This window comes from Bos taurus, chromosome 11 (genome assembly GCF_002263795.3).
Source record: "Bos taurus isolate L1 Dominette 01449 registration number 42190680 breed Hereford chromosome 11, ARS-UCD2.0, whole genome shotgun sequence".
Lineage (NCBI taxonomy): Eukaryota > Metazoa > Chordata > Mammalia > Artiodactyla > Bovidae > Bos > Bos taurus.
Window position 1 is genome coordinate 9,744,857 of NC_037338.1, and position 24,406 is coordinate 9,769,262.

At 46.4% G+C, this 24,406-nt stretch overlaps 1 protein-coding gene across 1 annotated transcript in view; it reads right to left on the minus strand.

The window, feature by feature from the left end:
* Nucleotides 1–24,406, minus strand: part of HK2 (hexokinase 2) — a 69,107-nt gene that overhangs the window by 3,412 nt on the left and 41,289 nt on the right. Inside the window, exons 4-17 of the mRNA XM_015473383.2 lie at nt 19,657–19,776; nt 18,961–19,056; nt 18,089–18,188; nt 17,566–17,749; nt 14,881–15,036; nt 11,101–11,334; nt 9,704–10,008; nt 8,029–8,177; nt 7,652–7,771; nt 5,028–5,123; nt 3,871–3,970; nt 3,589–3,772; nt 2,145–2,300; nt 780–1,013 (exon numbers count right to left, since the gene is read on the minus strand). Of these exons, the coding sequence (XP_015328869.1) occupies nt 780–1,013; nt 2,145–2,300; nt 3,589–3,772; nt 3,871–3,970; nt 5,028–5,123; nt 7,652–7,771; nt 8,029–8,177; nt 9,704–10,008; nt 11,101–11,334; nt 14,881–15,036; nt 17,566–17,749; nt 18,089–18,188; nt 18,961–19,056; nt 19,657–19,776 (2,234 nt within the window). The remainder of the gene's footprint in view (nt 1–779; nt 1,014–2,144; nt 2,301–3,588; nt 3,773–3,870; nt 3,971–5,027; nt 5,124–7,651; nt 7,772–8,028; nt 8,178–9,703; nt 10,009–11,100; nt 11,335–14,880; nt 15,037–17,565; nt 17,750–18,088; nt 18,189–18,960; nt 19,057–19,656; nt 19,777–24,406) is intronic.

A 24,406-nucleotide genomic window follows, 5' to 3' on the forward strand; every position in this document is an offset into this window, starting at 1 on the left:
TGGGCATGGCTGTGTTTCAATAAAAGTTTATTTACAAAAAGTTGTGGCTATAAGCTGCCAACTCCTACCCTAGACGATGGGAAAAAATGCTCCAGATTTCCCGCATACGAGAACATTGGCAGAAGCACTGTTTGAAATAGTCAAAATCTAGAAATAACTCAAATACTCATCATTAGGATAAATTATAGCTTAGTCACTCAAAGGTTACAGCCCTGAAAATTAATGAACTGTGATTGCAGACTTCAGTGTTGAGGCATCTAAAAACCATACATGCAGTGTGAGAAAAACCAGTCACAAAAGAAAAGATGCCATGGGATTCCCCTTATGGTAAATTCAACATTAAGTAAAGCTGGGACTTCCCTGGTGGTCCTGTGGCTAAGACTGTGCTTCCAATGCAGGGGGCTCAGGTTCGATCCCTGGTCCAGGAACTAAGATCCCATATGCTGCTCAGTGCAGCCAAAAAAAATTAAGTAAAAATAAACACTATAGATGCATATATAAAATATGGGAGGAAAAAAGTGACAAACTTAATCACCTCAGCACTTATGGTGGGGAAAATGAAGGGTGCAACTGGGAGGAGCTCCCAGGGGGCTTCCAAGCTGGATGGTAAAACACAGACCTACTTCTAGTTATTAATCTTTAAACTATAATATATGCACTATATATACTCTTTGGAATGTCTGAAAATTTGCCATAAAATAAAGAGAAAGGAAAGCAGGCAAAGAATGAAGAGATGTGGGGAGAAAGGTGGGCAGGAAGAGTGGCAACTGGGCACTCACTGAGGATGTAGCTTGTAGAGGGTCCCGTCTACACCCACGGTCACTTTGAGGGTGTCCAGCCCACGGTTTTCTCGTATTTTGTCCACTACAGCGGCCATGCCTGCACCACAGAGCTGGGCTGCCCGTCGAGCCACCACGGTGCACACCTCCTTGACGATGATGCTGTCATCACACGTGCTCTCGAGCCCTAAGTGGTGGAGGATGGCACGGACCTGCAGCAGGGCCAGGCAGTCACTGGGGCAAGAGGAGACAGCCAGTGGTCAGTGACGTCCCAGAGGGCCTGATGGCTTGCCACTCCAGAGCCTGGCTCCTTCATCAGAAGCAGTTCTGGGGGACCTGGACTTCCAAGGGCTGGGGGTAAAAGCTACCATCCGTGAGAGGTGGTTCCATTTTTAAACTCAATTCAGGAACTAGTGCTTATCACACCGGCCCACATGGACAGGAACACAAAGAAACAGCTCCCCATGCCACTTTATCTAGGCAAGTGTATCTGCTGCTACAAAACTGATACTCAAAAGGACTGGCCATGATTCCACTTATTTGGAAATAGCAAAGACAGTGATGATGCTAATATATGACAGTTTTCAGTTGCAAAGCCCTTTCCTGTCCAATCTCTCATTGTCCACAGCCCAGCAGGACGAGCCTCAACAACAACATTAGATGCCTCTTCTACTTCTCCTCCCCCACTCTGGGTGGTCTGAATCTACCTGTGCTCTATATATAGAAGAAGAAAATAGACATGTAAACTGGAACAGTATTCTGTTTACTGGTGCAGATAACTTAGGGCCCCCTCATGTAGGCTGTCTAGTTCCTGTTTTTCAATATGCCTGAGAGTAATATTAATGCAGCATTAATTCCCAGAAGGCTCTGAAACTCAGCATTCTAATTTAGAGCAGACTTCTCTTCTCTACCATTAAACTGGGGAAGAAGGCCTCGCTTTAATGAGCCACCACAGGATGCCACTTGATCCTGGTTGCCTATTACTGCAGCCAGTGGTTACGAAGGTCCTTCTTGCCAAGCACAGGGGCTTCGGTGAGTTATCTTCCGCTGTGCATTCCCATTTACATTCTGTGAGCAGCTATCTTTCTTTCTACCTTTGAAATTAGTGTAGAACCAGCAATACTGCTTTGCACAGGTTCATCCAGGTCAGCATGATTTTTCACGAGAATATCATATATTTTCCCTTAAAATGCCAATTGTTCATAAAGTACTTTAAAACAGCACTATATAGAGACAAACACGTTAGCTACTAAACTGACCTTTATGTAAGCCACACCCTGATCGTACCTGAACTGTGAAAATCCCAGCTTGTCTGTCCATGAAAAGGACACATGGCCCATCCTACTCCAGGCCCTAAATTCTCACCTCTCGATCTGAGACAGGAACTTGGTTTCAAAGATTCCCCTTGTCTTGAGCCGCTCTGAGATGCGGCCACGGAAGAGCAGCCCACGCTTGGTGAAATCGATGAGGATGTTACGAACAATCTCGCCCAGGTACATGCCGCTGATCATTTTCTCAAACCTGCAATGCAAGTAATGTTCATGGAGGTTAAAAGAGAAGTGTAGGATGTGCTGATACAGACCAGCCTTCACTACATTAGAAGGTAGAGAGCATACAGATTCCCGCTAGTGGAACAGGAAATGCTATCTGACTCACTTAGGCAGGATTCCTGGCATCCACACGTACTGACTCATAGCATTCAGTAAAATGTGTCCTGAGGCCTAAGGGATTCCCTGAATCGACTCCATTTAATGGGTTCATTTTCCTTCCAAGGCTTATTCCTGACTTCTCAAGAAGGAACTCACACCAGACCCCACCCCACTTCCAGAAGAGCAGGATACTGAATCTTAATCCCTGATGTTGCTGAGAATTTAGCATGCTTTCCCTTCAACCTAATCATTTATTGCTTAAATAACTAGTGCCAGCTGAGAACTAAACTGGCCAAGAGAACTGGACGTGACTACTCAATAGTTTGAGGGTCTTCCGGCTCTGCCTAGTGCCTTTAAAAATATCAGCATTCTCGATTTCAACCAAGACTCCATCATCATTTAATCTTGTCTTACTCCAGCCTGTTTTCTTTCATTAATGTTGTCTGGCTGGTTCCTGGAGGCACTTTAGCCTGTGGCCTCTACTATAGACAAATGTTTGCAAAGGATAATCCGCAGAAGTACAGTCCCTGGTTAATCCAATTAGGAAACACTACATTCAACCTCTTCCTAATGGGACCCCACCACAACAAGGGCTTGGTGATGCTGGGGCTGCCCCCTTGTCCAGGATGACAATAGAGGATGCTATACACTGGATGGATGGAGAAAGGCTTGCTCCTATTTGCTTCCTGGTCCTACCTGCCTTGGCCCAGCAATGCTTCTTCACCGTGATGGCAACAAGTGGTTCAACTGTCTGTTTTCCCTCAAGTCCCACACCTAGGTTTTAACACTTTCTCTCACCTGTCCAGTCCTCACAGTAGGAGCTGCTTCCTACATGTATACTAACTTCTGTGCTACTCAGCAACCCCCTTTGATCTTTTCATCCCTCTAAAACCTGGGTGACCAACTCCAGTTCTCCTTGCAACATAACTGTTGTGATTTTGTTTTCCCAAATGGACTTCGAGACCATCACAGTTCAAAAGGGCAAAAAGGACTTAACCCAGAACTTCCCAGATGTATCTGAGAAGAAGCCCTTTCCAAAGAAATCTCTTCTGTTAACATCTCAAGAGAATGAGCATCCTGGGATTTGCTGTTGTGGGTGTCTCATCACTGTTCAGTTCTGAGATAAACATACCAGAGCCCACACGCAGCTGGGCGCCTACCTCTGTCTGCCAGGGTTGAGGGAAAGTTCATCCACAGCTGCATCAAACTCTGTGCGCAAGTCATCGAGGCATCCGTTGTCCCCGAAGGCCCCCCACTCCATGTTGACACACATCCGCCCCTCTTCCCCTTCCACCAGCTCAACATTCCGCATCTCCTCCATGTAGCAGGCATTGCTGCCTGTGCCTGCCAATCAAGAGAGGTCAGTCAGGGCCTCCCTCAGCACCATCCCCCACCTCCCAGGCTCTGTGACCCTGCAGGGGAAAGATAGTCCAAGTCCTCACCAACAATGAGGCCGACTTCACAGTGAGGGTCTTCATAGCCACAGGTCATCATAGTCCCAACTGTATCGTTCACCACAGCAACCACATCCAGGTCAAACTCCTGAGAACAACAGCAGATCCCAATCCCCAAATGAGCTACAATATTCTCCCTCAGACACATGTAGGGGAGATTTAGATGTGTATAAAACTTATTGGTGGCTCAGAGGTTAAAGCGCCTGCCTGCAATGCAGGAGACCTGGGTTCGATCCCTGGGTTGGGAAGATCCCCTGGAGAAGGAAATGGCAACCCACTCCAGTATTCTTGCCTGGAGAATCCCATGGACGGAGGAGCCTGGTGGGCTACAGTCCATGGAGTCACAAAGAGTTGGACACGACTGAGCGACTTCACTTTCAAAGCTTATATAAAGAAAGCTGAGTGCTGAGGAATTGATGCTTTTGAACTGTGGTGTTGGAGAAGACTCTTGAGAGTCCCTTGGACTGCAAGGAGATCCAACCAGTCAATCCTAAAGGAGATCAGTCCTGAGTGTTCATTGGAAGGACTGATGCTAAAGCCGAAACTCCAATACTTCAGCCACCTCATGCAAAGAGCTGACTCATTGGAAAAGACCCTGATGCTGGGTGGGATTTGGGGCAGGAGGAGGTGACGACAGAGGATTGGATGGCTGGATGGTCGATGGACATGGGTTTGGGTAAACTCCGGGAGTTGGTGATGGACAGGGAGGCCTGGCGTGCTGCCGTTCATGGGGTCGCAAAGAGTCGGACACGACTGAGCGACTGAACTGAACTGAACTGAACTGACAGTTTATATAGCAGGGCTTATTTGCTCTGCTCAAATGTCACCTCCTCAGAAACCTTCCCTGGTTATACTATTTAAAAGAATGCGCTTCCCCAGCCCCACTCACCCTGTCCTTACCCAACTTCATTTCCTTCATAGCACAAAAGTACCTGACATTAGCTCACGGTTTGTTTATAGAATGAGAGCTTGTGGCCATTCCTGAATCCTCAGTTGCCTAGAGGAAGGCTTGACAGACCATGGACACTCACAAACTGCTGAAGGACTACAATAATTATCCCTGTGACCAGCACAACTGCACTTAACAGTTCCCCCCGCTTTTGTACACAGAGACCCCTTCAGGCCTCGTGCTCTGCCTCCCCTACCTCTCGCCGGTGGATGGCTTCCTTCAGCAGCATAACTACGTCCTCACCCTCGCAGCCAGACGCCTTGAAGCCTTTAGTCCACTTCAGGAGGATGCTCTAAAAATCACACATGGGCAGGGAGGTGGATATCAGAGAAGGACTCTTGGCTCATTCTCTAGTTGTCAACCTCACAGGTTATCAGAGGCCCTTTGAAAATCAATCATCTCACCCATAAGTTATTCTAAACCTGTCTCACCTACTAGAAGGGCCTACTGTGCAACAGGTATTGGGCTAAGCACAGCACATATGTTACACCATTTAATCCTCACAGCAACTGTGTGAAATGTCTGTCATTATCGTGCCCATTTTACAGGTAACTCTGGCCCTGGAGTAAACTGCCCAAGGCCTGCAGCTTGGAACAGAGGAGGCCCTCACCCCCAGGCTCACCAACTCCAATGCACGGGCTCATAAGCACCACACAACTGCCCCTGCCAAGGAGCTAAGCTCTATACGCTCGTTGCCCTCACCATGAAAAACAGTTTGCCTGAACATTACACAGAGGGGTCGGTTTGTGTCTCTGAATTTTCAGACTCCACTATGAAGTGAACAAGTACCCTCTGCTGAGTTACAGGGCCTTTCAGGAGCAGATATATGATGGCTTTGAATATGGGGGGCTGTTTCATATACTGCTCCCTGGTTCCCTCTGTGCTGCTTCAGTCCATCAGGGAATAGGCATCCAGGACCCCCACGCCACTCTTGAGAGGCTGGAACCCAAACAAGGGCCATGTGCTTACTATCTACCCACTGCATGGTTTTTCCAGGACTTGCTTGGTTTCTCACGGCCCAGGAGTTTAATATCACGAGTCCCACTGTGTTCGGATCCCAGGAAACTCAGAAAAACAAAGTTCAATCTCAGTAGTGACCTAGTTTACACACCTATATCCAAACCACTCTGATTTTCTTGTTTACAAATTAGCTTGACATCTCTGATGAAATTTTGTATTTGGTACTTTCAACCATTCGGAATGTTGAAATAACATTACTGTAAGTGGTCGTTAAATAATACGGCATGCAGAGGCCCCAACAGCTGGGGAGAGCTGCCCGTGGCCACCAGCTAAGCCAGGCATCTTGCGGCCTCTGGGCTTCAGAACCTGCTGATTTCATCAACAGACTGATCTCAGCAGAGCAGAACCCAATTTATAGACAGAACAACAGATAGAACCCAGCTTCTATGTCTCTTGTTCTTAGCTTTCACAGTTCTAGACTGAATGCTTACAGATGCTTACAGAAACTTAGAACATATGGCATAAATGAAATACAATGACCTGGAACTTTACAATTCAGGCATGAAAAGAAACAGTTGACATGTCTTGGGGCCACCAGATAAATATATAAGAATATATATGTCTATAAACATATATATACATGCTATACTTGAAAAGTATACTTGAAAAGTCTGTTAAAAATATTTCAGTAGAAGTCTAGAAGCATATAAACTGGAATTTTTTTTTATCTTCCTATTAATCACATTTTGTACATTTCTGTATTGTAGAGTTTATACTTTTCTTTAAAATATTTTTCTGGTCTTACCACCAGTGTTCTCCCAAATCATTGAAATTCCTTCCAAAAAATTAGTCACTAATATGAGGCAGTGAATGACTCATGACTTAACTATTTCCCAACTGTTGAATAACTTAATTTGTTTCTAATGACTGTTATAATAAGCAATGTTTCATTAAATATCACATAAATGCTTATATACATGTTTGGTAAGTACTTTTGGTAAACTGATGCAAATGAGAAGGCTTTGAAAACCAATGCATTAATGAAAAAAATACTACGTTGAGACAAAGAAGCTGGAAAAACTAAAAGCAATCCTAGACTAACACTGGACAAATGTTAACAGATGTTGGGAAATACCGGATTCGGCAGGGTTTTTACCAGGACTTCCTAACACCTGACCTGTGCTAGCAGTGCACGGGGTAAATTTAACTCGCAGAGCGAGGACTAGGAGGCATTTACAAAACTCAGCTGAGTGACATAAGGGCTGCTGCGAACGCCCCAGATCTTTATCCCCTGCTTCAGTCACCCAAGGCAAGTTGGCAGGGAATAAAAATCAAAGGCGACAATAGGGAAATATCACGACATCCAAACAGGGGATGGAGTGAAATGTCCCGAGCCCAGAACAGGGGCCGCAGCTGAGCATAACTGACAGCATGGACTCATGTGTCCAGAAACTGGAATGAAATCACGGCTTAGCCACTCGCAGGCTACATGACCTGCAAGATACTTGGCCTCTCTGTAGACCTGGTTCTCCTTTCTGCAAAATGGGCACACAAACACCTACCTTATATGGTTGCTGTGAGGGTTAAATGAGGAAACCTAGCAGAGTACCTTGCACAAAATACTTTAAAAAATGTCAGTTGTTGATATTATCAGCATCATCATTGTCATCCCAAAGATTGTTACCTACTTCACTCTCACCAGCTCTGACTTGCTCATTCCCATCAAAAAGCCCTTCCCCATGACTGATCCCTAATGCCTGTCTTTTCTTCCTCTTGGTCAGCTTTCTCCCTTGCTCAAAACTCTGGCTGGTTCAGAGTTAGTAAAGCCCATGGGAGAGCCCTCCAGGAAAGCACTGTTACCTCGTCCAGGCTGTTCTGCTGGCAGGGGAAGGAGAAAGTGAAACCTAGAGGCAGGGACACACCCTTCATGCCCATGTACTCCAGGAAGTCTGCAATGCACTGGACGATGTGGTCGAAGAGCTGTAAGGAGAAGTTGGGCTCTGAGCGGGGTGGTGGGTGGGCCAGGGCAGGCTGCACCCAGCAGGGCCAGAACACTGGCTCTGGGCCTTTACCCAGGAGAAAAGCCAGCTCGGGCACATCCTTAAGTAAAGGCCAGCCAGAGCCCTAGCCCACCTACTCCTCCCCAGGACCACAGGAGAAAGCAGAGAAAGCACTGTCCTCCCGGGTGAGAAGCAGGTATCTCCCGGAGTCCCCTCCCAGAGGAGCCCCTGTCTTACCTCGTCCCCTGTGCCATGCATGACCTCCTGTGGGATAGAGTAGATCTTGTTGTGCATCTCCACCCCGCGTCGCTTCCCGTTCCGCACACGCACCAGCAGGACCCGGAAATTGGTACCCCCAAGGTCCAAGGCCAGGAAGTCTCCTTTCTCTGGAAAATAAGCCCAGGAAGATAATTCACTGGGGCTAAAGAGACTGACAGTCACCTTCCCCTAATGAGGAGCTCTCCCAGGAGGCCCTGGACAACCTCAGCATAATAGACAGTGGTTTAGTCACTAAGTTGTGTCTGATTCTTGCAACCCCATGAACTGTAGCCCGCCAGGCTCCTCTGTCCATGAGATTTCCCAGTCAAGAATACTGGAGTGGGTTGCCATTTCCTTCTCCATGATAGACAGTAAGCTCTACCTAATGATAAAGAAAATAACAACCCTGGGATTAGAGATTTCCTGGCTCCTTAGTGGTTCTCAAATGAATTCAAGTTGCAGGATCCCAGGAATTACAATGAGCTCCAGAACACAGGAAAGAAATGGTGATATGGTACACTCCAAAATATCCAAATATGCCACCTGTACAAAATCAAAGGCCACCTTACATGAGGTTCCAGAATAGAGAAGACAGAAGGAACAACAGAGTCCAACTCTTTAAAGAAAACTGAAGGGAAATCTTTCTAAATGAGAAAACCCTCCTTTGTAGGACAGTCACAATGCACTGCATGCCTCAATCACAGTTTCCATGCAACCCTCAGGCAGCTGCAAGAGGGAGGCACTGCGTTCCCCTCTATAGAGGAGCGAGACCTGGCTGAACTAGGGTGCAACAATACACTGTCCCTGGTAGCACAAAGCAGCCATAAACAATATGTAAGCAAATGGGCATGGTTGTGTACTAATAAAACTTTATTTGTAAAAATAGGCAGTGGGCTAGATTTAGACCATGGACTTTAGTTTGCCAACCCCTGACCTTATATGAGCTAACCCTGGAACCAAAATTCCTAGATTTGAATCCAGCTCTACCATCTTCTAGTTGGGCTGCTGCTGCTGCTAAGTCGCTTCAGTTGTGCCCAACTCTGCATGACCCTGTAGATGGGAGGCCACCAGGCTCCCCCATCCCTGGGATTCTCCAGGCAAGAACACTGGAGTGGGTTGCCATTTCCTTCTCCAATTCATGAAAGTGAAAAGTGAAAGTGAAGTCGCTCAGTCATGTCTGACCCTCAGCGACCCCATGGACTGCAGCCTGCCAGGCTCCTCCATCCATGGGATTTTCCAGGCGAGAGTACTGGAGTGGGGTGCCATTGCATTCTCTGTCTAGTTGGGCAGGTTTCTTAATTTCCCTGTGCCTAGGTTTTGTGTAAAACATAATAGCTTATTAACAAACAAAATTAACTACTAGTGTCTGTTAACAGTTGAAGATTAAATGAATTAATACATGTGGAATGCTTAGAGAAGCGTTTGACACATAGTAAGCATTCATTTACATAATAAGCAAGTATTTACTATGATCACTGTTCAGTTTTAGCAAAGGAGTGCCTTGGTTGAGCTCACTGAACACCAGAATTTCCCAGTACTACAGCTGAAGAAACACATTCGACAATCTGACCTGAACACCTAATGCTAAGGCTAAGGGAGTCCTCTTGGAGTGACTGAGCCCTGCGGTGAGCTGGGTGGCAGCCCTTCTGAATACCTGTGCCATCAGGGGTGGCACACACGTAGGTGGGCAGCATCTTGACAGGAGCAATGGCGTGAGTCTCCTTGCTCAGACCTCGCTCCATTTCTATCTTCATCCTCCTCTTGACCTCCAGCAGCTGCTCACGGCTCAGCTTCAGAGACTCCAGGGTCTTCTGGCGGGCTCGGTGCTGATCAGCCAGCCGATAGGCCACTGCCGTCACCATGGCTGCCCCCTTGCCACTGCCATCCTCAGAGCGGAGGAAGCGGACGTCACAGTCAGGCACGAGGCGCCGCACGGTCTTGTGAAGACGCTTGGCAAAGCTGCAGTCACAGAGAGGGGTAAGAGTTGGGTGCCCACAAGTAGGGTCAGTGGTACAAATGTTTAGGGCAGTAGCTCACCACCTCAGCCCAAATGACACCCTAAACACTCTCTCCCTACTCTTTCCCAGGTTAGGGGTCACTGCATAAAAGCTCAAAATATTTAACTGCAACTACCCTGTGAAAAGAAAAGGACCCTTCTGGGAAACCACCATTTCCTGCACACACTCACAGAAGACCCCCTTCTCACAGGCCCCAGCTCCTCTGCCCAACTTATCAGCCTCAGGTGACTCTGACACCAACTACTATTCATGTTTCATCAATTCAGCAGATGCTCCCTAGGAAAGACCCAAAAACAGAAACGTCAAAATGCTCTTCTAGACTTCGGCCTCTCTTTGGCTGCTTTCTGCCAAGAACCCCAGAGGTGTCTGAACAGCTAAGGATTTGTGTGGTGGCTGCTTGGAGCCACCATCTCCAAGGCCTTAATACTCCAAGTGTGGCCCATGGGCCAGCAGCATCCCTGGGTGCTATCAGAGACACAGGATCTCAGGCTGAACCCAAACCTTCTGAACCAGAATCTGCCTCTTAACTAGATCCTCTAGTCATCTGTGTGTACTTTAAAGTTTCTGAAGCACTGGGCCAGGAGCCTAGGACATGGAAGAGCTGAGACCCTCCGCATTCCCCTTCAGTTAATGCAGGGCCATTGACCTGGTGTTCTTATTAGGTGAAAATGATGAGCTAAGTGGGTACCATAGAAAAAAATATCTTTCAAGTCCCAACTGAAATTTGAATATTTAAGCACTTATGACTAAGGGATCAAAACATAGAAGGCAGGGCAGGATTAATTCAATACCTAGGTGAGCCAGAGAAACTGGAACTAAGAAAGTACAAAAAAAGAGCCCCCAAAACCAGGAGAGCTCCGAGGAAAGCCTCCACCCATGCTGAGGTCAGTACACTTTCAGCTCCCACTTGCCCAGTGGGGAGCTTTCATTCCACAAAGAACCTGGACGCCATGGCCCATCTCCACCACCCTCACAGTGCAACCCTGAGTTCCTGCGGAGTCAGGCCTCTCAGAGGGCCCGCGTGCTGACTCACTGGGGGTGCTTCTTGTAGACTGAGCCGTCGACCCCGACAGTGGAGCGCAGCCGGTCCACGCCTTTGTTCTCCTTGATGCGCCACAGCACGGCTGCCAGCGTGGCCGCGCACAGGCTGGCTGAGCGTGTGGACACGATCTGGCAGACCCGATGAGTGGCCACACAGTCCTCATGTGTTGGGTCCAGACCCAGCCGCACCAGGATCTCACGGGCCTTCTGGATGCCATCCTTCTCCCTGGGGATCAGAAACAGTGTGTGAGCAGGCATCTACTCACCGTGGCCGGTGGGAGGGAAGATGTGTGCCCACAGAGAAAGCCCTCAGCCCCGGCAAATGCCACGTCCCAGGGAAGGCAGACACCCGCCTCACTGTTCTGCCCATCTATGGAACAAGGAGGCGAAGAAAGCACAAGCTGACGTCTTCTTTCCCCCCTGCCACCCCCAACACATGCAGTACTTCAGGTGCCCCTGTTTCCCCAGTGAGAACAACCAAGTTTCCTTATGCACACACTATGGGAGGACAAGGCCCTGTTCCTGGGGCTTTACACACCAAGTTGTGTGTGTATCACCAGTTTGCTTGTCTCAGGATAGTGGGAATGTTGTCCCTGCCACCAACTCTCTCTGACCACAGGAACCCAGCTGTGGAGCCCACCCTACTTTCTCTCTATCAAGCAGTCAGTCTGTTGCATTTCACAGTGCAGTTGGCAGTGCTTTAACTTGCATCTAAAGATGTTGGTCAAGGGTTGATGCTTTCAGATTAGCCCTCTTTTTAGGGGGAATTAAGTGTCCACAAATATCGAGCACTGTCATTTCCTCCAAGTTTAACAAGGAGGTACAGTTCATTCAAGTATCCCACTAATAACAAAGTCATTTGGACTGTCTCACTGCTCCTGTTAGCACCAGAATCATCTCCTCTCCACCATCTGGTACCTGAAACAAGGCCTCCTCAAGTGACAAGTGGAAGTCTCAAGAAGAGGAAACCAGGGCTTCCCTGGTGGCTCAGTGGTAAAGAATCCACCTGCCAATGCAGGAGACACAGGTTTGATCCCTGGTCTGGGTAGATTCCACATGCCACAGAGATTCTAAGCCCATGTGCCACTGCTATTGAACCTGGGCTCTAGAGCCCGGGAACCACAACTACTTTGCCTGCGTGCTACTGAAGCCAATGAGTCCACGCTCCACAACGAGAGAAGCCACCACAATGAAAAGCCCACGCACAGCAATGAAAAGCCACCCCTACTCACTGAAACTAGAGGAAAGTCTGCACAGCAATGAAGATACAGCACAGTCAAAAACAAATAAATAAATAAATAAAGATGCAGTTAAAAAAAAACAACAACAACAGGAAACCAAGTCCAACTTTTTGGATATCGTTGATTGGAAAACAAAAATCAGGCCATGCTCACTCCCATTCCCGCTGCTCAGTGAAAATGCAGGCCTCAACTCTAACTTTTGGAACTAATGGGTCATCCAAGGACCTCTTTTTCTGTTATGAAGCACGAGTCAGGATAAAGCCCTTTCTGAAAATCGCCAGTAGGTAATGATTGTCTGAGGAGGTCTTACAGATAGCTGAGAAGTGAAAGACAAAGGAGAAAGGGAAAGATACACCCAACTAAATAAGTTCCAGAGAATACCAAGGAGAGAGAAGAAAGCCTTCTTAAGTGACCAATGCAAAGAAATAGAGAAAAACAATAGGCTGGGAAAGGCTAGAGATCTCCTCAAGAAAACTGGAGATATCAAGGGAACATTTCATGCAAAGATGGGCACAATAAAGGACACAGATGGCAAGGACCTAAAAGAAGCAGCAGAGATATTTAAAAAATGGCAAGAATTCACTGAAGAGTTGTACAAATGCCTTAATGATCCAGATAACCACAGTGGTGTGGTCACTCACCTAGAGCCAGACATCCTAGAGGTGAAGTCAAGTAGGTCTTAGGAAGCATCACTACAAAGTTAGTGGTGGTGATGGAATTCCAGCTGAGCTATTTCAAATCCTAAAAGATGATGCTGTTAAAGTGCTGGACTCAATATGCCAGCAAACCTGGAAAACTCAGCAATGGCTACAGGACTGGAAAAGGTCAGTTTTCATTCCAATCCCAAAGAAGGGCAATGCCAAAGAACGTTGAAACTATCATACAATTGTGTTCATTTCACATGCTAGCAAGATAATGCTCAAAATCCTTCAAACTAGGTTCAACAGTATGTGAGCCAAGAACTTCCAGATGTACAATCTGGATTTAGGAAAGGCAGGGGAATCAGAGATCAAGTTGCCAACATCTGTTAAATCATAGAAAATGCAAGGAAATTCCAGAAAAATATGTACTTTTGCTTCACTGACTATGCTAAAGCCTTTGTGTGGATCACAACAAACTGTGGAAATTTTTACAGAGATGGGAATATCAGACCACCTACCTGCCTCCTGAGAAATCTGTATGCAGGTCAAGAAGCAACAGTTAGAACTGGACATAAAACAATGAACTGGTTCAAAACTGGGAAAAGAGTATGTCAAGACTATATATTGTCACCCTGTTTATTTTACTTCTATGCAGAGTACATTATGTGAAATGCTGGGCTGGATAAATCACAAGCTGGAGTCAAGACTGCCAGGAGAAATGTCAATAACCTCAGATATGCAGATGGTCCCATCGTAATGGCAGAGAGCAAAGAGGAACTAAAGAGCCTCTTGATGAAGGTGAAAGAGGAGAGTGGAAAAGCTGGCTTAAAACTCAACGTTCAAAAAACAAAGATCATAACATCCGGTCCCATCATTTCATGGCAAATAGATGGGCAAAGAAATGAAAACAATGGCAGATTTTATTTTCTCGGGCTCCAAAATCACTGCAGATGGTGACTGCAGCCATGAAATTAAAGACACTTGCTCCTTGGTAGAAAAGCTATGACAAACCCAGACAGCATATTAAAAGCAGAAATATCACTTTGCAGACAAAGGTCCATATAATCAAACCTATGGTTTTTCCAGTAGTCATGTACAGATGTGAGAGTTAAGAAGGCTGAGTGCTAAAGAACTGATGCTTTCAAATTGTGGTGCTGGAGAAGACTCTTGAGAGTTCCTTGGATTGCAAGGAGATCAAACCAGTCAATCCTAAAGGAAATCAGTCCTGAATATTCATTGGGAAGGACTGATGCTGAAGCTGAAGCTCCAATACCTTGGCCACCTGATGTGAAGAGTCAATTCATTGGAAAAGCCCCTGATTCTGAGAAAGACTGAAGGCAGGAGAGGAAGGGGGCATCAGCGATGAGATGGTTGGATGGCATCACTGAACACTGGACATGAGTTTGAGCAAACTCCAGGAGACAGTAAAGGACAGGGGAGTCTGCGTGCTGCAGTCCATGGAATCGCAAAGGGCCAGACACCACTTAGCAACTAAACAACAAAAGGAATGAAATGCCAGGGCTTCAGGAAAGAGAAGTAGATGAAAATAAATCATTGAAGGGTCCACAGGGAACCTCTAGCATAAAGCTGAGATCCCTGTGCCAGGCAGGAACTCGAGTACAAAAGTGAAAGTCCTTGCATGGGGGCCAGCTCTCCCCAGCACCATGAGTCACTCTGGTAGTCAGCACATTCAAAACAGACACAAGTGGAAAATATGTGGCAAGTGACATCAAGCCATAGGCCTGCCACGTGAGGCCAAGGCCTCACGCTGGGGGAGACCTTCCTGCTGTCCACATCTGAAGGGTCAACAGCCTGAGCTTCTTCCTCATTCCCCAGCCATCTGTCCACCCTTCTGAGGTCCCAGCAAACAGAGAAGGACCCGAAGCTTACCCTTCAATATCTGAAACATCTTTGGTCTCAAAATGGCCTGTGGCAAGAAGTTCAGGGCTGAGCTTCCCCCCAAAAAGCAGCTCCTCCTTGGCCATCTTCACCAGGATAAGCCTCACCAGTTCCCCCATGTACATTCCACTGATCATCTTTTCAAATCTGCAGAGAGAGATACAGCAAAAAAACATAAGTCTCTGCTGCCAGTAAACCTGACCCGTCCTTGTAGAAGCAGCAGGCACGCATGGTGCCTATGCAGAACAAAGGCAAACGTGTGCGGCGCTGACCAGGAGTGAGATGTGTAGAGAAGTGACAGCTGGGCACAAACGGGGTTGGAGGCACTGGGAGCTTAGGCTGCCTCTGCAGGCAGGTGGGCCTCGAACTATGGAGAAGGAGGGTCCTTTAGCAGCCAAACCAAACACCCAGGGAGTGTGGGACACTCCCCCAAAGCTTGAATTTGAGGTGTAGTGGGTTATGTGGTAGGGTAGCAATTTTTAATAAACTTTTTCTCTAGCAAGGAAATGCTCTTTTAAAATGAATTCTTATGCAAAACCTCAGTATTTATCTCAAGCAGGAAAAAAAAAAAAAAAAAACACAGGTCACTCTAATTAAACTTGGGAGCACAGGGCTAGCAACTCGTCACCTCAAACTTCCTTCCCCTTGCAGGCCATCTGTGGCTTCCTGAGAAAACAGAACAACGTGGGATGGAAGGGGGATTGGGCAAGAATAGGGACAGATGAGAAGGAGCTCTAAGTGTCGCACGGTTTGGGGAATCTGGAAGTGAGACATGTTGGCAGTTTCTGAGCAGGAAGGCGACAAGATAGCCGAGAGGGAAGTTGGGTAATTTATTTTTCAACACTAGGTGACAGTGTTTTCTTATAAAGTCTTCCTGGCTTAGATATAGGACAGGCGAAACCGCCCTTGCAATTCTTTTTAGCCAAAAAAAAAAAAGGCCCTTTCCTGGTATCTTAGAAAGGATCTAGGTCCCACACAGGGCCTTCAGAGAAGGCCCAGAGCAGGGTGTGAAGAAATTCCAAAGTCACCTGGTGCACACTACAAGAGAAGAAGCCGGGCCCTCAGGAAGTGACTTGCCCAAGACCCAAACACAGGTATGGCAGAACTAGAGCTAAGTGGAGAGCTGGCAAAGCTGCTTGAGCAGGAGGTATGTTTAAAATGTTTAAGTGCCGCACAGGCACGCTGCCTAAGAGGCAGCCCAGGTTCGGCAGTAAGGAACTCACATGTCTACTTCCGTACCTTCTCCAAAACAGCTGGTTCTGTGAGAGATAAGGGAGGGCGCCAGTGGGGCTCTGAAGTGTGAGTGGTAAAAGTTTTTATCTCAGGTTTTAAAAACACTTTGTTTCAGTTGGTGTTTGGAACACATTTATTTAGAAATATAACGAGTGAGAAAAAAGTTCGTATTCAAGCCCAGCAATAACTTCAGGGATAGTTGATCCATTGGCAATATGTCCTCCCAGCCTTTTTTGTTTTTGTTTGTTTGTTGAGCAGTTTTTTCAGTCCATGAATTTCTCACCAGCCGTGGTAGACACAGCCAGTATTCTATGAATGGACTCTCTTTTCAACATGTGAGAGAAGCTTGTGACTTAAATAAGCTGTGCTTTGAGGAAGCAAGGACACCCCCCCATAGAGCAAAAGACTCTCTTATAAAGCTGGTTTATAAGGTTGGATTTTATTTCTTTCTAGCAGGGATAAGTACTAGATTTCCTACAATAGTCACAGCACCAATAAGACCATAGAGGGCCTAGGAATTCCCTGGCGGTACAGTTGTTGGGACTCTGAGCTTTCTGGGCTGAGGGCCCTGGTTCAGTCCCTGGCCAGGGAACTAAGATCCCGCAAGGCTCAAAAAAAAAGGCCAGAGAGGACTTGATTGCTCAAAATGTTTTGTAATTGCCTTTAGAGCTTGCGGCAATCCCTGTTTCAAGATCTTTAATAAGGACATCAGGCAAATGTTTGTGAGATTGAAATAACGTTTTATAAGAGCCAGAAGTAACCAAAAACTAAGTCTGACCAGATTGGAGAATATAACATCCAGGGACCAAAAAAAAAGTTAGAGCCCCTCCTCCAGTCCACTCAAGGACCGAGGTTGGACCACAGGTCCAGAGAAGGAGGCCAAAGGGGCTCCTTAACCAACTTTTCTACAGGCCTTGAGCCTGCCTACAGCTATAGCAAGAGGCCCTGGGACTCTTGCAACTCAGCCTAGTTCATAATAGGCAGCAATTAGGAGCCAACTCTCAGCCTCATGCCCTGGGCAGTGACAGAGGTGGGAGCTATGAAATGAGCTTTCAGATCCCTTATCTTTGCTATCTCATCGTGGCTTTTCTTATGTGGTGCACAAATTGTTTCTATGGACAACATACAGCCTGAAGGCAGAGTGAAAGAGCAGGGCAGCACACTTAGAATACGATCTTCTAAAATGACCACTCTTGAGGGTCAAATTATTAGCCATACTCTGGTTTGTCCACTTGCTCTATCTTTTGTAGACAGCTCTCAGCAACTGATAGTCACAATATATGTAACAAGCACATTTCCATAAGCAGTGGGTGCCTTGGTAACTTTAGGGGCTATATATAAAGCTGTAAAGTAAAAATAAGAACCACCCCCTAGCCCTGGCCAGCCCCCACCTCAGCTCCTGAGCCCAGCCCTTGAGCCCACTGCACACGGGGGGCCACTCACAGTTGCTTCCCGGGGTTCAGAGAGCCCATGTCGATCTCCTGATCAAACTCCGTACGGATGTCATCAAGCGCGCCGTCATCCCCAAAGGCCCCCCACTCCATATTGATACACATCCGGCCCTCGTCGCCCTCCACCGTGTCGATGTGGCGCATCTCTTCCATGTAGCAAGCATTGCTGCCTGTGCCTGGACAAAACAAGAGAATGCTCAGCACCCACTCACACTGTCCTCCCCCAGCCCCCAGCCCCCATCTCCCTCTTAAAACTCTGTCCTCAGACCGCTCAGTGTGACTGGGATTCCTCCCTGGAGGCTCCTGGGGCATCTCGACATGGTCCAACCCACTACCACCCACAACTCCTCAAGTCCTGGCTCAGCCCTCAAAAGTGACCATACCATTATCTTCTAACAGGAAGTACAAAGGAAGATCCAGGCCATGGACTCCTCCTCTCTTTGCAGCCCACACCCGCACTCCATTGGCCAGCACTGTTCACACACCCACAATGCTCACACGCAGTGTTCACGTACCCACAATGAGACCAATCTCACAGTTCTGGTCATCATAGCCACAGGTCATCATGGTCCCAACGGTATCATTCACTACAGCCACAATATCAATATCAAAGTCCTGCAGGGATAAAAGGAGAACCCTAACTTTCACTGTCACAGAAAGACTACAGATGTGAAGACGAAGAGTAATAAGACACACAGCTCAAGAGCAGGCGTAGAGCTGGAAGTTGGGTCCAGATCCAGTCTAACGACAGCATCTCACTGCCCACCCCACTGGTCTTCATCACAGAGGACTTCCCTTACAGCAGGCCTGCAGTGTAGTTCACAGCCGTTACTACGATAAGAAGAGCGTGTCTTGTTATCATTGTCTTCTTCTCATTCTCTTTCTTCTTTTCTTTCTCTATCTCTCCCTCCCTCCCAGTAGGTCTTGCCCTTCTGTGACTAGACCTTTATCATGTCCTTTCTCTGCCCCATTCCACCCTGATACCAACATAAATCCCAAACTTCTCATTTGAAAATGAGGGTTTTTCTTTCACCAAGGCTATGATTAGTTGTCCATCATGCTAATCTAAAGACCCCAAAGGCATCTGATCATATATAAGATCACTGGTGTGCTAATTGTCTCTCAATATATAGGCGTGTCATTATGCAGCACACCTTAAACTTATACTTTATTGGGAGCTAACTCTTAATAAAATTGGGAGAAAAAAACGAAGATTTTTGGGTGACATAACAGAGAAGAAGAAAAGAAAACCTCTCCTTAAGACCCACAGAAAATTCTCATGCCAATTTAAGGACCCGACAAGGCAAGACTTCAGAGTGGACTCAAAAGAATGCAAAGGGCCTCCAGACCCCAAGCCCCTGCATCTCCCTCTGCTGCCCCTACTCACCCCTCTCCTCTGGATGGCCTTCCGGATCAGAGTAACCACATCTTTCCCTTCCACACCACTGGACTTGAACCCCTTGGTCCACGAGACCAGGAAACTCTGGAAAAGGACCAAGAAATATTGATTTCCCACAAAACTCAGTCTGTACTCCTCATCATCAGGAGACCTCTGCCATGGGGCTAAACTAAACTAAAGTCCTGACTGAATTTATACAGGTCTTCCTTATTAGCCTGTGAAGGAGAAACTATGTTAGAGACCAAGTAAGGAGGTTAAATGAATGATTTACTGTCCCCAAGAAGCAGGCTGTAGAACTGCCAAAATAAGATTCTTGTATCCTAACATTGTAAACTTTCAAGGATGTTTATCATGACACTTTAGAACAAAGGAGTCCCTGACTAATTTCTCACTCCTGTTTCCCTAAGAGGGATATGGATAATGTGCAATGTATGTCGGCCTGCTTTTAGTCATCTGAGGGGACAGTGATTAAGACTCCCCACTTACCCAATACCTCTTTACCATCCCTCTCACATACACCTACACACACTCTCCTAGAAGGACAGATTTCCCAATACTCAAACATTGTCCATGCAATCCATCAGAGCAAGCTCCATCACCATAGTAGCAAGTGGCTCAGAGCTCTTTCCAGTCCCCCCAGTCCAAAGAATGAAGCAACAAAAATGTCTTAAGGATTCATCTTACCTCGTCTAGTTTTGTTTGGAGGCAGGGGAACGAGAAGGTAAAACCCAAAGGGAGCTTCTTATCTTTGATTTGTAGCTTATCCATGAAGTTGGCCAGGCATTCAGCAATGTGATCAAACAGCTAAGGGCACACAACACAGGAAGATGAGCAGGGAGGCAGAAAGGCATAGAGATTAAGAGCATGGACTTTGGGCTCAGAAAGGAACTAGGCTGGCTGAGTACATGCAAGATATGTATCCCTTCTGAAGTTTTAGTTTGTTCATCTATAAAATAGGGGTGATAACTGGACCTACTCACAAGTTACCAAAAGGATTAAATAAGTCAACACATATAAGGACTTAACACTAGTTAGTGATTATTAAATTCTGTCTTCCACTTAGACCATTTATCAAAACCACAATGGGGTTATCAAAATAACCACATTAGGCAGGGAAAAATCACAGCCAAAGCTAATCAGAAAGTCATCGCAAGCCCTAGGAACAGAGTACCCTTTAGTGGCTCTGTCAGAATCTCCCTTGACAAGGAGGCACAGCTGACTATCTTACCAGAAAGGGCAACCCATCTGACTGCCAACAAGTATTTTAGCAATCTGGTCTCTTGTGACTGGGGGAGGGGATGAGAGATTCTCTGTTGGCATTCTATAAATGAACTTAACAAAAGTAACTTGTAGATCTTTCCTCCATTCTAAAAACCAGTCTTCTGGGGGCAGTTCCAAGAAGCTATCTTTGTTTTCTAACTTCAATATGAGAACCTAAGTGAGCTCACAAAGAGCACTGAAAAAGAAACAGGGTTTGCGGATGGGCAGCCTCACTCACAATATAACTATTGTGAGCAGGATCTGAAGCTCCCAAGAAAACTTGTAAGCCTAAGAAATCATCCACTTTCAATTTGTCCCAAAGCCCATAGCCCCTTGGCTTCCTTTTTCCCCATTCAAAATCCTCACAGAGAAATTGGTGACCCCTTCGACACAGAGGCTGAGGCTAGGAATGTTTTGGTGCAAAAAGTAAGCAAAGGTCCAAAAGACTGAGCAGATTCAAAGAGCCAGGTTGACCAGATGGCAAAATCTAAAAGCCAAGAGAGGTGAAAGGAGATAATGTTTCTTTTCTTTTCTGGGCGGAAGTAAGGAAGATTCCACTAGTCCAGGGACTCCCAAAGTGTAGTCCACAGCATCATCATCATGTCCAAACTTAAACCTCCTGAATCAGAAGGTGGTGGTAGAGCCTTCGAAGTAATCCTGAAGCAGTGGTTTGAGAACCACTGCACTAAACCACCAAAAGTATTTGCATTTACAAAGGGACTGAGAGGCTTGGGGTGACAGGGTAGGATAAGAGGTGCACTGGCCCCCCAGATGTCTGGGGTATGCTCAGTCAGTGGGAAGAATCTAGGAAGACAAGGCCAGCCCCTTCTAGAAGGGGACTGGCTCTAACTGAACTTCCCAGTGGATCCTGTCTCTGTCTGGTCATGTGTAAAACTAACCTCAGGTAATGCTGAAACACTCAATTTCCAAGCCAAAACTTTCTCAAGAGTACATGCTGGGTAATGACAGGGCTCTCTCACTAAGAGGATCCCCAGTGCCTAAATGCCAACTCCTTTGAGCAGAGATCAAGGATTTTAATGTGGAAAGAGGGTTTCTGGATAGATATTCAGCAACTTCTGTTCTGTTGGCAAGTTGATCAGTGACACAATTTACAATAGGGTTAAACAAATTCCCAGAACCTTCTTCCTGGTACTCTAATCAAAATTATCTTTAGTACAATAGTGTGATCCAAAAAAAGGAAGTTACAGAAGCTGTGCAAAGAGATAAGGCCAATCATCAGAGATAGGGGGAGGGTTTGAAGAAAGAGAAATGGTTTCCCCTCTCCCAGACCTGATCATTGCTCTTTCCAATTGCACTACCAACAGGGGTAGGCAGGAAAAAAAAAAGAGAGAGAGGCAGTGAAGAGGCATTAGATAATGTGTTACCCAATACAGTAGCCACTAGCCATCTGTAGCTATTTCAATTAATTAGAATTTTTAAAAAGTCACTTCCTCAATCACACTAGTCATATGCAAGGCCTCAATACTGCAAGTAGCTAGTGGCTGCCTCACAGTACAGGGCAGATACTGAACAGTTCTACCACTCTGAAAGTTCTATGGGACAGTGTTGGGTTAGAAGAACCTGCAGCTCTTTAAAAGAGGGGAGGAGGAGACCATCTGCTTCCTTTAAAGGAAGACTGTCTCCTTTTCTGTTAGCTGATGATCTAAGGATAAGATATGGGAGAAAGAGCTAACACTTTCCTACCATAAAAAGGCTCAAAGGGCATTATTTTATGAAGGGAAAAAGGCTTCCTTTCCATTACTGATCTGAGACTCTGCTCACTCCCCTTCTCACAGGAAACACTACAAAATCTAAACTGGCTGCTATTACCATTTGTAATTCACCATTCCCAAGTGGAAGTTCATGGGCCATGAGACAGACTTTGTCCAGGACTCATACTACCCGGGTTCACAGATCTTTAAAAACCTTTGCAAGTTTTGAGTATGGTGATTTGGTCATGGTTTTAACTAAATTTTATTTGTTTTCCTATAATTAAAGGTTGATAGATAATATTTTAAAAAGAAAGAAAGAAAAAGGAAAAGATAGGGGAAAAAGCATCAATAATTCTACCACTAAAATAGCCACTATGACTCTCCTTCCAATCTTTTTACCAAGTGTTTTCTGCAGTTTTTTTTTTAATATAAATTTGTTTATTTTAATTGGAGGCTAATTACTTTACAATATTGTAGTGGTTTTGCCATACATTGACATGAATCTGCCACAGGTGTACACATGTTCCCCATCCTGAACTCCCCTCCCACCTCCCTCCCCATCCCATCCCTCTGGGTCATCCCAGTTTTCTGCAGTTTTTACGATGATAGCATTCTTTCCCTTCCTTGGGATGAAATGAGCACCTGTATTTTCTAGTTTTCTTTGTTTCATTTTTATATAGCATTTTTTTAATCTACTGGAAGCCTTTGTATTGCAATCGAGTCATAATTTCTTTCAGATGGCTTTCATAGATTTGTTGGACTAACACATTTTGTTTCTGTATTTTGGAGCCAGGTGACAACCTCAGTGGAGCTCAGATCTTACAGTCCCAGAGACTGTAGCCCAGCCCCAGCATTAAAACAAGGAAAGCAGGTTTTTCCTCAGGGCCGTCTCCAAGGACACACAAAGGGTCTAAAACTCTCTCCCCTACATGTCCTGCTCATGGTCCGAAATTCCCTTCCCAGGAGGTGGTCTGCTGTGGCGGGAAGAACAGTGCATTAGAAGGGAGAAGTTCCTACCTCTTCTAAGCTCTAAGGCTCAAGAGGTGACCATGCAAGATGTGCTCCTTACTTAGATATCACCTCCTCCATTCACACTTTTATTGAGTACATATTAGGTATAATAAACACAGTAGGAATAGCCAGCACTCAAGAGTGATCCCTATAGCTGTGCAAGTATCCAGGAATGTTTTAGGTGATTCCTCTCCATGAACTGAGAGCAGCTAGAATAGGAGCAGAAAGAGCATCCTGAGGAAGCTTGTGCAGAGCAGGTGAAAGGGTCACCATTGTCCTTGGATAATGAAGAACAGAGAACAATGGCTGAGCCTGTGGCCATCACCCACCCACCCACCAGATACTTCTGCTGTCATGGCAATGAGCGCCCTCTGTAGGAAGGCTCTCCTGGGGGAACTGTTGAGAGGGAGAGCCCCCAAGAGTCAGCACTAGCCCCTCTGGGGAGTGCTTTCTACTTTGGAAGCAGGGGCAGGTAGTAGGGACCCTAGACCACCATACTGTCTAATTCCAGGAAGCACCATTCCCACAGACCACATCACGGGGCCTGAAAAGCGGATGGAGCCTCCTAGGGCCGGACAAACACAGGCTCTGGTTGTTTGGATCTGGCTTTGCGCCTTGCCTCTGGCCCCTCCCTCCTCTGTAATCTAAGGCCAAGTCACTCAATCCTTCAAAGCCCAGTTCCACATCTAAAAGTGGACAGAATAGAAGCACCCAGCCTTAGGGCTAGTGTGAGGACGAAAGGAGGAAATCCACACAAACGTGTGTTACTTCTGGTGGGCCGATGTGTGTGTCTTGGTGGCCCCGCTGGATCTGAAGAACTGAAAGGGTAGACCAGGACTTTGATTCCCAGCAAGGATCCGTGAGCCGGTACACAGTAGGTGCTCAACACACGTTCAGACACTATCATGATGGCAAGTCCATCCTTGCTTGTTCTCTTCTAGCTATCACTGAGACAACTCTACTTGGATTTCACATTTCTTCTCCATCCACTCTTTTTATCGTATGTGCCGAGTACAGAACGTGACTTGGGGTCACAGAGATGTGGGGATGACTTAGCATGATTTGGGGCCAGTGTGGAAGTACACAGAGCCCACTGCAGTGCCAGGTAGAAGAGACACCCCAAAGCTGGATTTTTTTCAACAGGCTCCTATCCCTGTGTGTAAAACCTCTTCTGTTTCAGAACGTCAAAAAGAGGGAGAGCAAATAACCAAAAAGGTTAAGAAGCAGGTTCCATTCCATGTTTTGCTATGCTAACAATGGTGAGTCAGAACAATCACTGTGACAGGTGGCAGTGTCAAGCCACAATTATGTCTTCTCCTGACTTGCTATTCAATGACACCACTAATCATAGGTATCCAGGTGTACTGGTCCAGCCTCCTGACATCAGATTCCTCAATCACCAGTGCATGCAAGCAAAGCTCAGATGAGAGAGAAAGTCAAAATCCCTCCCA